Here is a 17,002-nt window from a genome sequence, read left to right as displayed (position 1 = left end):
CAATTTAAATTTTCCGCGAAATAAACTCAATTTCAGAATGGCGGGCTTTAATATCAGTGTTATTGTTATCTTTAAAAAGTGGCAAACGCGGTCGTTTCCAAGGACTTGCATGCTTTCCAAATGAATTCAGTTATTTTTCTTTTATATATGGTTCAATTTTAGATATAAAAAAAGATACTACATCATATCCGACTGAACCGGCAAATAAGAAACCGAAAAAAGAGAAAATTTTATAAATTGCCGCCAATTTCATTTTTCCGCGAAAGTATCCCAACTTTAGAATGGCGGGCTTTTGTATGAGTCACATTGTTGTTTTAGAAGGAAACAACAACGATCTAGACGAGCAGACAAGGTAAGATGGTAGACTTGTATGCTCTGTGGCATATTTTTTTTTATTCTGAAGAATTTTCAATAACGAAATTGATGTGAAGGTATTGATATATATACTTTAGATCGTTCGAATTGTTTGAGTAATACATTAACAGATTTTTTAACGAAATTTTGCGTGATATTATATTATCCATTGTTTCTTTTTTCTTTTTTTTTCTTTTTAGCTCAAATGGCTGTTAACAGCAGTATGAAATTTGGCAAAATGCTATACTATGCTACTGGTTTGATATTCGGGTGTATTATGTTGTCGTCCGCATGCAAACTATCCATTTCCGGTTATAAAGGGAAACTGGTCAGTAATGAAGTATTAGAAAAGAAAATCCTGAAAGTCGAGAGCATGATGAGGGAAACACTTGGAAAACAAGAAACGATGCTCCACAAAATTATGGGAAAGGGACACAAAGGTAGGGAAAAATGGAATATGAATTGCATGCCATTTTTGTTTCCTTTCTGAAATTAACTTGGATTTTATTCAAATCTGTGAGACTTTTTTTTATTGGGATAATGTTTTGTTCACTCCAAATTTCATATTGTTTTATTGCAGATCTATATGAATTAAACCAGTTAAAGAATTATCAAAAGCCTAAAAATATCAATTCGCCTTACACAGATAATAAGTAATTATTTTGTATAAGTTTGCCATTCATGTTTATTTATGTACATACATATAATTGCTTAACTTGTTATCGTCTCTCATAAATCTGTACATATTGGCTTATGTATGTTCCAGACCATATGAGGATTTGGACCGTACGCATACGTCCGACCATACGCGTACGGTAGGACCGTAAGAGTATACACGTATGGTTTTAGTTTGACAAATGCTATTATTTTAATTAGATGGAATAAGTGAACAAACGGACAATTGAAATTATTAGTTTTTAATTGTATATCTGAATCCTATATATTTTGGGACTCTCGCCCAAGGTGACGCTCTCACAAGTAACGTAATGGTTTTTTTTACATGTAAATTTTTGCAGTTCATGCATAGATCTTCTTTTGCATTTTCATTTTTTGTAAAGTTGCTAAATATTCGAAAACAGTAGTTCTCACACTTTTTATTTCCGATATCTTTAATTTCAGTGACCTTATTCAATTAATGTTAACTACATGTATTACTGATCGACATGCTTTATACTAGAGAATAATTATATTTAGATGTATGTTTCACTATAATACGTTATTCTGATTGGCTAACTGCACATCATGTGTTATTCCTTAAGCAATTGCATTACTGCAAATACACTTTTCATTCATGAAAACGCGAGGTCCCACACACAAGTGAACTAAATTAAAAATTGATAAAATTCGAGTTTTCATCATCCTAGTTAAAAAAATGTAATTATAAGTATTGAGTGCTTCTTTTTGTAAGCTCACAAGGATGTAAAAGCGTTGACCGTGCGCACATTTTTAGAATGAAGCGCTTCCGCTTCTCTTAAGATTTGCATATTAGGGAATACGTTGGTAAGATTGGTGGGGAGAACGTCCGATTGTTGATCTTGACGTTGGTTATTTTTTCGATAGACGACGTTGACCAAACTTCTTTTCGTAACCAATGTAAACATGATGACGGTGATAATAACACCGACGTTACCAACTTAATTTTTCACTGTCAATAAATCGTGAAATAAAATGATACTCAAATTGAAAACATTCGTTTTGACAGTTTTCTTTTAACAGATAGCAAATTTCATTGAGTACATATTTCTGCGTTCACCAACATTTATATTCATGCGCCAGACCTATTCAATGGCACAAATAGTACAAATTTTAAAAGTGGGATAGAGGTAGCGAGTGTGGAAAAATATATTCCCTTTCTCCAATTATAAAGAATTATAAGGATTAAGCGCCTTTTTAAAGGAATTAATTGGTGTTTAAACTGGACCAAGTCCCACACAAACGTATCATAAAATTCCCTCGGACTGTTATTTGTTTGTGAGTGAATTGGTCGAGTTTATGCACCAATAAGTTCCTTTAAAAAGGTGTTTAATCCTATAATAAAAATGCATAAATTTTTAGGATACTTTTAAAAATTATTTAACAAAAAACAATTTGTGTTTATCTTTCAAAACAAAAAAGTTATTGCTTTCTTTCGAAAGGGAATACGGCCACAAATCCGAATTTTGGGCAAATATACAAAATTTTGACATCATTTAACTAAAAAAGTAGCACATAAAGGTATATTTTTTATTACATATTTGATTTAATCAGGCAAAAAATAGCCTAAATGAAAATTTTCATTACACTGTAAATATGGGATCATAACTAAACGTATACCCTTAAGATACAGTAGAACCCGGGTCTAGAACTACATCTATTTTATACGGTCTAGAACAGGGTGTGTTTTCAACAATTTTTTTTAGAACAGGGTATGTTTTTCAATGTTTTCTGGTTAGAACAGGGTATGATTTTGCGAGTGGTGTCGGCAGCTATACCTGAAATGATAGTCAGTAACCACCCTGGATTTTATTATGCTTTTTATGCCCCACCTACGATAGTAGAGGGGCATTATGTTTTCTGGTCAGTGCCTCCGTTCGTTCGTTCGTCCGTCTGTGCGTCCGTTCGTCCTGCTTCAGGTTTAAGTTTTTGGTTGAGGTAGTTTTTGATGAAGTTGAAGTCCAATCAATTTGAAACTTAGTAGACATGTTCCCCATGATATGATCTTTCTAATTTTAATGCCAAATTATAGTTATGACCCCAATTACATGGTCCACTGAACATAGAAAATGATAGTGCGAAGTTCAGGTTAAAGTTTTTAGTCAAGGTAGTTTTTGATGAAGTTAAAGTTACATCAACTTGAAGCTTAGTACACATGTTCCCTATGACATGATTTTTCTAATTTTTATTCCAAATTAAAGTTCTGACCCCAATTTTCACAGTCCACTGAACACAGAAAATGATAGTGCGAGTGGGGCATCCGTGTACTATGGACACATTCTTGTTTCAAAATATGATAAAAAGAATATTGCTGTCTTAAAACCTTATAGAAATTATCTAAATAACTCCAATTAGAAATCACAGTATGCTGTACGTTGTTCTGTGTGCAGATTGACTTTAAAACACTGGTTTTTATACGACCGCAAAATTTGAAAAAAAATTCGTCGTATATTGCTATCACGTTGGCGTCGTCGTCTGCGTCGTCGTCGTCCGAATACTTTTAGTTTTCGCACTCTAACTTTAGTAAAAGTGAATAGAAATCTATGAAATTTTAACACAAGGTTTATGACCACAAAAGGAAGGTTGGTATTGATTTTGGAAGTTTTGGTTCCAACATTTTAGGAATTAGGGGCCAAAAAGGGCCCAAATAAGCATTTTCTTGGTTTTCGCACTATAACTTTAGTTTAAGTTGATAGAAATCTATGAAATTTTGACACAAGGTTTATGACCACAAAAGGAAGGTTGGTATTGATTTTGGGAGTTAAAGTCCCAACAGTTTAGGAATTAGGGGCCAAAAAGGGACTCAAATAAGCATTTTTCTTGTTTTTCGCACCATAACGTTAGTATAAGTAAATAGAAATCTATGAAATTGAAACACAAGGTTTATGACCATAAAAGGAAGGTTGATATTGATTTTGGGAGTTTTGGTCCCAACAGTTTAGAAATAAGAGGCCCAAAGGGTCCAAAATTAAACTTTGTTTGATTTCATCAAAAATTGAATAAATGGGGTTCTTTGATATGCCAAATCTAACCGTGTATGTAGATTCTTCATTGTTGGTCCTGTTTTCAAATTGGTCTACATTAAAGTCCAAAGGGTCCAAAATTAAACTTAGTTTGATTTTAACAAAAATTGAAATCTTGGGGTCCTTTGATATGCTGAATCCAAATATGTACTTATATTTTTGATTATGGGCCCAGTTTTCAAGTTGGTCCAAATCAGGATCTAAAATTATTATATTAAGAGTTGCGCAATAGCAAGTCTTTACAATTGCACAGTATTGCGCAATGGCAAGAACTATCTAATTGCACAATATTGTGAAATAGCAATATTTTTTTTTAATTAGAGTTATCTTTCTTTGTCCAGAATAGTAAGCAAGAAATATCTAATTGCACAATATTGTGCAATTGCAAGCTTTTTTTTAATTGGAGTTATCTTTCTTTGTCCAGAATCAACTTAAATCATTGTTATATACAATATACAATGTATATTTACTTTTTACTACCAACTGATAAATTAAAATAATCTTTACCGTTCAGTGATAACAAGCAGTTTTTTTACATCTTAATATTTTATGATGTATTTAAATGAGTAATTATTGTTGCAAACTCCATAAGAAATTTTAATTGAGCTTAGTTTTAGAATAAGGGAAAGGGGGATGTGAAAAAAAAATTGGGGAGGGGGGGAATTAAATTTTCTCATTTGAAATTTCATAAATAAAAAGAAAATTTCTTCAAACATCTTTTTAGAGGATTAATTTTCAACAGCATAGTGAATTGCTCTAAGAGAAAACAAAAATTTAAGTTCATTAGAACACATTCATTCTGTGTCAGAAAATTCTGTGTCAACTATTTAATCACAATCCAAATTTAGAGCTGAATCCAGCTTGAATGTTGTGTCCATACTTGCCCCAACTGTTCAGGGTTCAACCTCTGCGGTCGTATAAAGCTACGCCCTGCGGAGCATCTGGTTTTATTGTGTTTTAGACGCGTAGGAGAATGCATTTTGTGTTTATGATATCAACAGAAAGAAAAAAACGCCTCACAACAAAATTATAACGTATATAAAAAAATAAACATTTAACAATTTTTCTTCTATAAACATCAAATTAATTAAAATAAAACTATATTGATCAAACAATATCGTTTTAAAAAACCGTAGTCTTGAACGAAAACACAGTTTACAATGTTTTATAATAGGTTACAAATAATTAATGAAAGACGTGTGATTTAAGATTCATATTAATATAAGAAATAAGACGATACCAAGAGAATAATTTTACCACTAGTGCAACACTTACAAGACGGAAGATCAAAGACGGAAAACAAACAAAACATAAACAAATTAGGCCCAAAAAAATACCAAATATCTTTAAAAGTTGCCTCACTCTAACATTTATCTTAGAATAAGTAAAAGTTATGTCATTCGACTCCCAGTTTTCAACTTTTTTTTACATGTGCAGAAAAATGCAGGTGTCTTCTATTCCGTCCTCAATTTATTGGAAAGCTAAATTTAAATTTAGAACCAAATTGAAATTGAAATAAAATTGTGAATGGAAATGGGGAATGTGTCAAAGAGACAACAACCCGATCAAATAAAAAAACAACAGCAGAAGGTCACCAACAGGTCTTCAATGTAGCGAGAAATTCCCGCACCCGGAGGCGTCCTTCAGCTGGCCCCTAAACAAATATATACTAGTTCAGTGATAATGAACGCCATACTAATTTCCAAATTGTACACAAGAAAGTACACATGTAAGATAAAATATAACATTTCATTTCTTCTTTCTCAAATTCCAGGTTCGAAGAGATATATAGCGAAATCTGTTTTTTTTTTGGTGTGTCTGTGTGCATCACTCAAAATGTCGGGATAACCATATCTTGCCGCAGTTCCCCCCTCCCCCCCCCCCCCCCCAACTAATTTATCTTACATTGATCTTTTGATGTCATCCCTGAGTCGATCTCAAAAGTATCATATTAGGTGTATGTTTTCATCTTGAATATGTATGAAATATCTGCGACGGGAAGTTATACCAAATACTCTGATCTTTTCTATTTTGTTAAAATGTATTAGGAAGTCCTTCCTTTTAACCTCATTACGACCTACAAAAATCTGAAGATTAAATGAAATCAACACGTTTTAAATTTCAAGCTTCCAAAGCGCTTTTCTGGATTAACCTTGATATAGAACACTAAAGGCCGAACCTTTGAAAGCCACGAATGTATAAGAACTGATCGGAAATAGTTGAAGAGCAATAGTATGCATTATGCTTATTATTTATTTAAATCCGTGTATATGTAACAAATAATGCATGGAACAAACAAAAATATTTTTCTTATGTTACTGAAACTCTATTCGGCAAACATTGCATCATTCTTTGTCATTCGTTAACGAAAAAAGAAAGTGATCGCGACGGAAAATTTTGTGAAATTAAATATGTTGTTGCAGGGTTGAGTTACGAGCATGTAGAAAATTTAAAGAAAAATGATGTCATAGACCTTGTTTTCAAGCTACTTTAGTAAAACTTCAACAATTTTGTCACGACGAAGTTTATATTTATAAAAATAAAGGGGCAGCTTTTAAGGATGTTCGCTGCTCCGTTTCAAAATAAATAGCTTTTCATAAAACAAGTATGTATAGATAGGGAATAAATTGAGGAATCAAAAAAGCAAAAAAAATATAGGGGTCAATGTGCTTGTTTTCGAGATCTTAGCCATTTGAATTTTGGTGGGAAAATGTTCTCTTGACTTTTAATAGCTTTATCATTGACCAGTTAAAGTTCTCAAATACTATTGAAAAATAAATAAAATTTTATAAGACTTTTACAAATAACTTATAATTATACATGTAAAAGATTTATAAAAAGAAAAAGGGGGGTTCATGGAGATTTTTTTTAAGGCATTTAAATGGATAAAACCAGAGGATTCCGCAAATCTGACAAAGATACTAAAACATGACAAGCAGACATCCTTAATAACGACTTTTTATTCTTTTTTTTTTCTTAGAAAAGAAACTTCCACTTGATATGTGTTTGGAAGATGTGTCCCTCAAGAAATTGACAGGACAAAGTTCAACTCTTAATCACCGTAGATTTGATTCACGCTATGGTGTTGACGGCGATCTCCATTCAATGGTTCATACGAATGCTGAAACAAATCCATATTGGTGGGTAGACCTCGGAGCTGCCTACTCGGTACATCATGTTGAGATTTGGAATAGAAACACCGCCGGTAAGTAAATGAATATAAGGTCATGAAGTCATAAAACTTTCAAGTCAGTTTTTGTACTCATACTCCAAATTCAACCAATCAAAATGGTTTCTGACACAGAACCACTGTAGTCAAAGAACTTATAATTTGCTATATGATTTGAATTTATAATACTAGAATTTTTGTTTTTGTGCAATACACTAAGCTATGGCGTATTGAACATCCCTAAAAAAGCAAAAACAAAAATCTCATTACTGTAATTAAATCATTCTATTAGAAGAGAAATTCACAATTTGTTATATCTAATTGACAATTTGTTATTTCTAATTGATAATTTTAATATCAAATTGATAATCTGTTATATAAAATTGATAATTTGTTATGACGCAACGTCAGATATTGCTACCATTTAGTGTAACATGAAAATGACGTTAAATTGGAAACGCGCTTTATCTAATTCTTTCTGATTTCCTATTTGGGTAAATGCAAATTATAACACACAAGTATAAATGCCGTGAGAATCCAATTCAATATGATTTTATAACTAACATAGGATATTCAATTTTACAGCTAATTATTGTGTGTTTTTGGAGGAATATTGCTGCATTATATATTCGACCCGAGTATGATTTTAAGCAGTGACATACAATAGCTTATACTTACAATACTGAAGTTTTCTTACTTTTTGATCGTTTTATAGATGTGTATTTTTGTAATGCGTGCATCATTTCGTTTTGTTGAAAGCAGGACATTTATATTTAGTGTAGGAAGGAACACGCAGTGCATGCCGTCCCTAGCATATTACGCTTGTAGCGACGTCAAATTATGTTAACGGACAAACTTGCAAGACATTTTCATTAAATTAAATCCGTATTTTTTTTTATAGATAACCCTGTAATCTTAATGTTATTTGATGTACCAATTTTAACTTTAAAAGAGGGACGAAAGATACCAAAGGGACAATCAAACTCGTAAATCTAAAACAAACTGACAACGCCATGGCTAAAAATGAAAAAGACAAACAGAAAAACAATAGTTCACATGACACAACATAGAAAACTAAAGAATAAACAACACGAACCCCACCAAAAACTAGGGGTGATCTCAGGTGCTCCGGAAGGGTAAGCAGATCCTGCTCCACATGCGGCACCCGTCGTGTTGCTTATGTGATTACAAATCCGGTAAATAGTTATGGCAAGCCGTTCTCGTCAAAACTATGTTTAAACCCTTTTTTCGAAAAAAAATACACACTGAGATTTAAAAACCTAAAATAACATACTGAGAAATCGAAATTACACACTGACATTTAAAAAAGTAAAAAACACACACTGAGAATTTAAAATTACACACTGAGATTTTAAAAAGACACACTGAGATGAAATAAATTGAAAAACACACACTGAGAATTGTTAATTACACACTGAGATTTCAAAAATACACACTAAGATTAATATGCAAATTACTAATGAATATTCATGAGATGAATAATTCAACAGATTAATATCTTGATCTCAAGAACTCTTGTCATTATAATGAAATGCGATTCCTTCAACCAACATTCGTAATAAATTTCAAGACTTAACATCGCTCATATTCATAAGTTTGTTGCCTATAATTCAGATCATTACTACCAGTAATTAAACATGTGTCTCTTTTCAAAAGTCTTCCAACTGTTTCCCTGATTTCGCTTTTATATTGTTGTTACGTTTATAAATACTTGAGTAAAAAATTCACTGCATTCTTTTGCAGATTGTTCCAATGTTTTCTTATAATTTTAATAAAGTTTTTCACCATTTGGTTATATTTTGTAATAAGAGTAAGTGGGTATTTTTCTTGTTCTTGTATTTCTAAAGTTTTTTTATTAATAATTTGAAACCTAATCGAAGGACTAACGAGTTCTGTCCCCTTGTTGTTTTAAGCTTGTAATAGATTCAGATTACGTATGCTAATTAGATATGTGCGCATAAAAAGTGCGCACAAATCACAGTGTGTAATTTTAAATTCTCAGTGTGTAATTTCAAATTCTCAGTGTGTGTTTTCAGTTTATTTATATTCAGTGTGTCTTTTTGAAATCTCAGTGTGTAATTTTTAATTCTCAGTGTGCGTTTTTCATTTTTGTAATCTCAGTGCGTCTTTATGAAATCTCAGTGTGTAATTTTTAATTCTCAGTGTGCGTTTTTCATTTTTGTAATCTCAGTGCGTCTTTATGAAATCTCAGTGTGTAATTTTTAATTCTCAGTGTGTAATTTTCAATTCTCAGTGTGTAATTTTCAAATCACAGTATGCGATTTGAAGTTTTTAAATCTCAGTGTGCTTTGTTGTAATTCTTAGTGTGTAAATTTTTCGAAAAATGGTTTAAACATAGTTTTGACGCCGGCTTGCCATAAATAGTCTAATTCGGTAGGTCAAAATTCATGAAAGGGAAGGGGATTGTAGTTACGACGTAAGGAACATATCTGATATCATTTGTGAAACGGTTATTCCATAACGGTCAACCAACTCGTGATGGCGTCCGTAAAATTTACGAAGGGATGATTTCAACTTCACCATTTGGAACTCTTGGTTTAATAGCTTCCTTGTGAGCAGTAACCCTCTATCAAGAAAATCATGATAGGAAATGCAAGCACGGGAATATCGTATCAATTGGGAGATATATATCCCGTATGCAGGTGCTGCTGGAAGGTTGCTACTTAGAAATGGAAAGTTCACAATTGAAAAGCTGAAATCATCTCTTTTGTCGTAAAGTTTTGTCTTCAACCGACCCTCATTGTCAATTTCTAGATGTAAGTCAAGATATGAAGCCGACTTAACTGTATCTGTAGTATCGATGGGATAGATAAAAGTACTTTAATTGGTATAGTTATCAAGGCCGAAAAATAATCTTCACGAAATCAAATCTCCGTTTTTTTCCGTAAAAGTTTTGTAATGGCATGAAAGTTGAACTCGGACATTTCCGCATGACATTGCAAATCTATTGTTTTGAATTTATTATGTAGCTCAATTTATTTTTTAATTCGAATTTCGGGAGCTAACACTTAGTACAAAACGATCGTGCTTACAATTCAATGAATTATCAGTCAAAATTTTATTTTTGAACTGAAATGTTTTAAGTTGCCAAATTAAATTTAAGATGGGACATTTCCGTACATCATATTCTTTTGAAAATACGTATGCAAATTTTAAATGGAAACAGCCGTGTTAACAAATACTGAAATATATCTCGTCATAGAATAGAATGTTCATGCAAAATTTCGAAGAGTTGCGTGCACAATCCGCGAATTGTTCGAGTTTTATGTTTTTAGTTTGTTACATGGGACAATGCTACAGTAAACGTTTTTTCGTATAGACGTTACGCATGGTATTGCGTCGCAAGACGTAACATGTATAATTGACAAACGTGACGCCATATACTAGCTTTGATATTTTGTAATCAAGAGCGGAGAACCTACTCAATCGACTTCTATCAAATAAATACAATAAGCTGAAGAAATGTTTCAAAATTTATCATGTATAAGGCAATTAAGGTGGTACCCAACACTTTCACTAAAATTAATTTCGCTCGTTTAATTTTCATAAAATTTTGACAGAGTATTTAATTTGACCCTTTGACAAATATATAAAAATTTCCAAACAATTGAACCAACCATTTTATCAGAAAAATTACACTGGTTATATAGCAGTTTGACAAATACGAATTTTGATCATTGAGAAGCTTAATATTCCCATTACAACACAACGTCATTAAAACGTTTAGCTGATTTTACAGAGTTATCTCCCTGTAGTGTTAGGTACCACCTTAAATAAGATCGTTTTTATTTCCTGATCTGTAATGAGATGAAAACAAATGCAAATTTTTCCAATTTTATTTTGGATAGGATACATAGCAACCTTTAAAAAAAATCTGGCTCCCGGAGGGACACATGAAAACAAAAATATAGCTGAACATTTTTTTGACAAATTGAACATAAACACTTGTGGTATTTATTTCACAAAATCGGTCACATAATAATTAAGCAATAATAGAAAGTTGTATATTTATTGTATAATTTTGACACAGGAAGGGTGGATATGTAAATTGTGGTTTTGGATCTGCAGCATTCGTTCGATTTTAATTTTAGTTCATTGTTATATTTCGGAGCTTAGTATGACGTCTATAATCACAGAACCAGTACACTTTTTTGTCTAGGGGCCAGCTGAAGCACGCCTAGCACAACGCTATGCATTAAGTATTCCTTCCGTGTTATTTCTTGGACCTGAAATAAATCACCACAGGCAATATATTATCGTCATGCAATCGATAAAAATGAAAACAAAACGTTTAAAGTTACATGCGACCGAAGCGCTTTTAATGGATCTACCTTCATCAGGAACGTCAAAAAGGCTATTTGATTTACTGCGAAAACTTTTACACAATTTGAAATTTTAAAACTTTGATCAAAATTCCAAAAATCTAAAATTTCAAAACTTTTTAAAACTTTGAATTGATAAGTGTTACACGGACCATTTTCAAAGAGCCATGGCAAAAATAGAAGTGCACCTCCATATGATTTTTTCTATCCCAATTATTTTGTTACTGTGTTATAAACCCCAAAATCAGGTTTAGAAAGAAAGTTTATTCTAGAAATTTTTGGCTCCTCATAGGTGTACATCCTGAAGAGAGCGGGAGTGGATCGTAACCCCATGGCTAGCGAAGATGGGTATAGAGATGGGATGTTTTTTTCTGAGACAAGTGCTTGTCGGACCATCCACAAGAACTTGCGGTCATCCGATGTTCAGTACTTCAGTACTTGCATTTGTTGAAGGTTTCTAGTTTCATAAAAAGATATATAATTTTACAAGGATGATATTTTGGCAAATCATAAGTCCATCATGGCTTCAATGAACATTGATTACATTGAACAACAAACCGAAGGACTTACCTTGTTAATATTGGATACCTAAGCTTCACAAAATTCCGTACAGACAACTGTACACTGCCGGCTCATCTGCATGTTCCACTAAAGAACTGCCCATTAGATTGACTAGAATTCTGTCCGCATTGAAAGAGGTTCTTCAGAAATACTGTGAAACTATTTACTCGCCTAGTGGTATTAATCATATGTGGATTTAAAAATTCTAAAGAGCTTCTGGATAATGTTAAATCTCGGTCTTTTTTTTAAATTATTTTAATCAAAACTTTTTTATTTTTCAACCCTGTAAACCACCATTTTCCATGTGAAACGGAAAAATCGCCTAAAAGAAATGTTTGTTTTTGTTCTGATTGAGATTGCGACACGATGATTTTACCTATTATGTCTGTTGTGTTCACACCGACTGAGGACATTTGAGCGCATTGGTAGGACATTTGTGCGAAAAAATAGGACATTTGAGCGCCAAAGTTGAACACATTTCTGCGCCAGAATTTTAACCCATTTTAGCAAAAATTAAAATTGTCAAAGCCCATTTTAGCGAAATATCTTTAACCATTTTTAGTAAATAAATAATATATAATAAATTTAAAAAAAAATTAATAGACTCAAGACAGCACAACACAAAACAATATAAAACTTTTCAATTAGAATACAGCACTAAAAGTCTAAAAGGTTAAATCAAATGTTAAAAGTCTGTTCTAGTCTGGAATTTATAAGCTAGAGAACGTACGTGATTGGCTCTAGCTATATCCCCTGTACAATACTGTTCATAGAATTGCATTTATAGCAACTGCTCTTTTTCTTTATCTTTTCTTGTTTGTGGTGTACATTCCTCTATAAATACTTTGTCTATCCTATATCGGAAGCCATCACATTTTTTTGTTCATTTTACAAACTTGTATTTCCACGATGAAATATATTCAACCAGGTAAATTTTTTGCTAAAATGGGCTATCGAAAATACAGGTGAGCGGATTAATCCGGCGCTTAAATGGGCTCTAATGTTGGCGCTCAAATGTCCCCTAGTAGTTTTAATTTTTCGCTGCAATGTCCTGCGCCCGTTCGCATATCGTTGTCAATATAATGTAATTTGATACGATTGTCATACACGTATGAGGTTTAGCGCTAAAACACATGTTCAATCCACCTTTTTCTACGGTTGAAAATGTCAAGAATATATCATTTGTTGTCTATACGTTTAATGTGTTTTATCATTTGATTTTGGACTTTCTGTTTTGTTTTTTCCTCGGAGTTCAGTATTTTTGTGATTTTACTTTTTAGTACATCCTAATAAATATCATTATTAGATTTTAATAAAATTGAGAATGGAAATGGGGAATGTGTCAAAGAGACAACAACCCGACCAAATAAAAAAACAACAACAGAAGGCCATCAACAGGTCTTCAATGTAGCGAGAAATTCCCGCACCCGGAGGCGTCCTTCAGCTGGCCCCTAAACAAATATATACTAGTTCAGTGATAATGAACGCCATACTTATTTCCAAATTGTACACAAGAAACTAAAATTAAAATAATACAAGACTAACAATGGCCAGAAGCTCCTGACTTGGGACAGGCGCAAAAATGCGGCGGGGTTAAACATGTTTGTGAGATCTCAACCCTCCCCCTATACCTCTAACCAATGTAGAAAAGTAAACGCATAACAATACGCACATTGAAATTCAGTTCAAGAGAAGTCCGAGTCTGATGTTAGAAGATGTAACCAAAGAAAATAAACAAAATGACAATAATACATAAATAACAACAGACTACTAGCAGTTAACTGACATGCCAGCTCCAGACTTCAGTTAAACTGACTGAAAGATGAATATGATTTTAGTATATTTTACACTTAATTCCACCTGCCACTTATTACATTACTAATATATGGCTAAATTATTGAGACCATTCGGAAGTGAACAAAAAAGCATTTCTCCAATACTGGTGTTGGTTGTTGTTAATGAGATCAACCAACTTCATTACAATGCTGTGTCACAGTTTAACGTCGCTAAAAAATACATTAAAAGGGCATACGACACAGTTTCTATCCCATATTGAAATTTTGTATATATACCCCTCCTGAACATGATATATCTGTTTAAAATTGAGGTTCAAATTTCAGATATTTCCTCAAACTACGAATTTTGTGGACATATTTTTCCTTTCGACAGAAATCCATAACAGATAAACACAAGCTGTTTTTTGTTAAAGTATTTGTAATTTCTGTTTACATATATATTTATAATTTAGCTGATCTGTAACAATAACATCTGCATGCCTTATATATCATGTACTGTAGTACGCCGCTAGATTAAAACTGACGTGGAAAGGTAACACATGCCCACCGAAAGCTCTTTTAATTGAGAGCCCAGGTGGTTGTGTGGTCTAGCGGGACGGCTGCAGTGCAGGCGATTTGGTGTCACGATATCACAGTAGCATGGGTTCGAATCCCGGCGAGGGAAGAACCAAAAATTTGCGAAAGCAAATTTTCAGATCTAACATTGTTGGGTTGATGTTTAGACGAGTTGTATATTTATATATAAATATATTCATGTATATTGAATTAATTTGTACATTTTATTTTTACAAATAACTCAAATGAAGTTGATCAAATGTTCATGAATGAAGAAAGAAACGTCACTTTTTTTCTGTATATGAATCAAATTTAAAAAAAAATGCACTATTTACGTTTACAAGAAAATTGGCACACATAATCTTTTTACGTAATCGAACCAAGTGTTATTTAAAGAAAGAGGGGTACATGAATTCGTTTTCTAGTTAAATCAGTTTAAGGAGGCTCGCGGGTATAAGATTTTCTTGAAAAAATTCAACATTTATTTTTCCAGATTACCTTTAGTAGTTGTTACTTTATTACATGGTACTAACATCATTCCAAAAAATCAATTCGTGTTAGTCTATTAAGTATAAGATAAAGCTCATTTATAGAAAAATATAGCGAAATCCTATATTAGATAAAAAAAAATAGAGTTAGACCCGCGAGCTATAAATTACAGTTTAACGTAGAAGTGAAAATAACAATTTACCGTTTAGCAACGTCATTACCTCCCCTGTAACTGTATCGCATGCTCTTAACAAACGTAGATGAATTTTGTGTCTTTTGTCGCTTCTGGCAAGAAAAATATACATTACTACTTCAATCTGCATGAAACTGAAAGAGAGGACACGTGTCAAACATCTTGAATTGAAAAATCTGTATGCATGTATTGTAAGAATGTCAGGGATGTTTAAGGAATGACTCTAATATTTTTTCTGTCTATGAAGAAATACATAAAAAAAAAGTTGGTGCACACTGAATAACGCGCGTAGCGTATGTTATTTCGAATAGACAGAAAAAAATATTACAGTCATTTCTCATAATTTAATTCTAAATTCCATTTTAAACCGTAGAAAACTATAAAAAAAAAAGTTGATGACGTCACGGTCACATGACTAAATTATGTCTATGAGCTCATAACAAAATTACGTCAGCCAATCAGAAGATGCGTTATATCCGAAATTAAATTATAATATGATATTCTGAATATTTTTCTCATTTGCACGAATTCCTTCTCAATGCAGGAATGGTCACGGTGTTAAAACATTTTCATTTTCATTTAAGGTCATAGATTCCGTCAAGCGGATATTATGGTTGGTCCAACATTAAGTAATATGAAGGTATGCACTCATTACAAAGGTCCGGCTAAAAGTGGAGAACACCTTACACTGAAGTGCAGTGAACCTACAATTGGACGGATAGTCAAGATTACCTTGAAAGGCAAAGAATACTTACAGTTTATGGAAGTTAAAGTGTTTGCGTATGGCAAGACTTGTTTGCATAAACCTTCGCATTCTCACTTGAATAAAACTTCACATTCACATTTGAATGGAACTACACATTCACCAAAATAAAACATTTATTATCTGATATCAAGTAGTATGACACTTTTCTTGGTGTTACCATTATCTTATTAAAGATTAAATTTGCCCTTTTTGTTTTTGATTATGTAAGAGAATTTATATATCAGTAGAACAACGGTACTTTTGCCTGTACATTGTAATTTGCATGCATACAAGGAGATGTGTTTAAGTATAGAAAAAAAACACATAAAAGATGGTATTTTTTTTTTGAATAACTAAGACTTTTCTACCTCAAGCATAGATCACCTTAGTTGGATTTGGCAAAACTTTTAGGAATTTGGTTCTCAATGCTCTTCAAATTCGTACTTTATTTGGGCTTTTTAACGTTTTTGGATTCGAGCGTCACTGATGAGTCTTTTGTAGACGAAACGCGCGTCTGGCGTATATACTAAATTTAGTCCTGGTATCAATGATGAGTTTATTTATACCAAACACTTGCACTTAAAATTAATTTGGCTCGATCGTTTAATTTTTATAAAAATTTGACGAAGTATTCAATTTGACCCTCTGATAAAAATATAAAAAATTGAAAAAAATTGAACCAACCGTTTTTAAGTACCGATTATCAGGTTATCTGCATGTTGATATCGTAAAATATCAGCTGCGAGACATTATATGAAGCTTTTTGTCGAGTGAGCGTAGCGAACGAGATCAAAAAGCCTTCATATAATGTCAAGCAGCTGATATTTTACAATATCAATATGCAGATAATCTGATAATCGATTTATCAGGCTATATTTGCATGTTTCAGAAGTGTTTTCTTTGTTTCACCAGCACACAAAAGATGACTTGATATTAAAGTTCGGGTCAAAATTATTAACGTCGGTTCAAACATTATGACGTCGCTGATATGTCCGGGTCAAAGTTATTAAGGCCGGTGTCCTATAGCCATTCTTCCCCCATGCCAAATTTTCCTGGGGGA

General features: G+C 32.6%; 1 protein-coding gene across 1 annotated transcript; it reads left to right on the top strand.

The window, feature by feature from the left end:
• The first annotated feature begins 229 nt into the window (after positions 1-229).
• Positions 230-16,146, top strand: LOC134681072 (uncharacterized). Its single transcript, XM_063540479.1, has 4 exons — positions 230-352; positions 555-794; positions 7,051-7,275; positions 15,782-16,146. The coding sequence occupies exons 2-4, from the start codon at positions 560-562 to the stop codon at positions 16,069-16,071; spliced, it is 750 nt and encodes a 249-aa protein (XP_063396549.1). The 5' UTR covers positions 230-352; positions 555-559; the 3' UTR covers positions 16,072-16,146.
• Positions 16,147-17,002: the final 856 nt, after the last annotated feature.

This window comes from Mytilus trossulus, chromosome 8, assembly GCF_036588685.1.
Source record: "Mytilus trossulus isolate FHL-02 chromosome 8, PNRI_Mtr1.1.1.hap1, whole genome shotgun sequence".
NCBI lineage: Eukaryota > Metazoa > Mollusca > Bivalvia > Mytilida > Mytilidae > Mytilus > Mytilus trossulus.
Note: the sequence above shows the minus strand (reverse complement) of the source record. Positions and strands in the feature narration are given on the sequence as shown.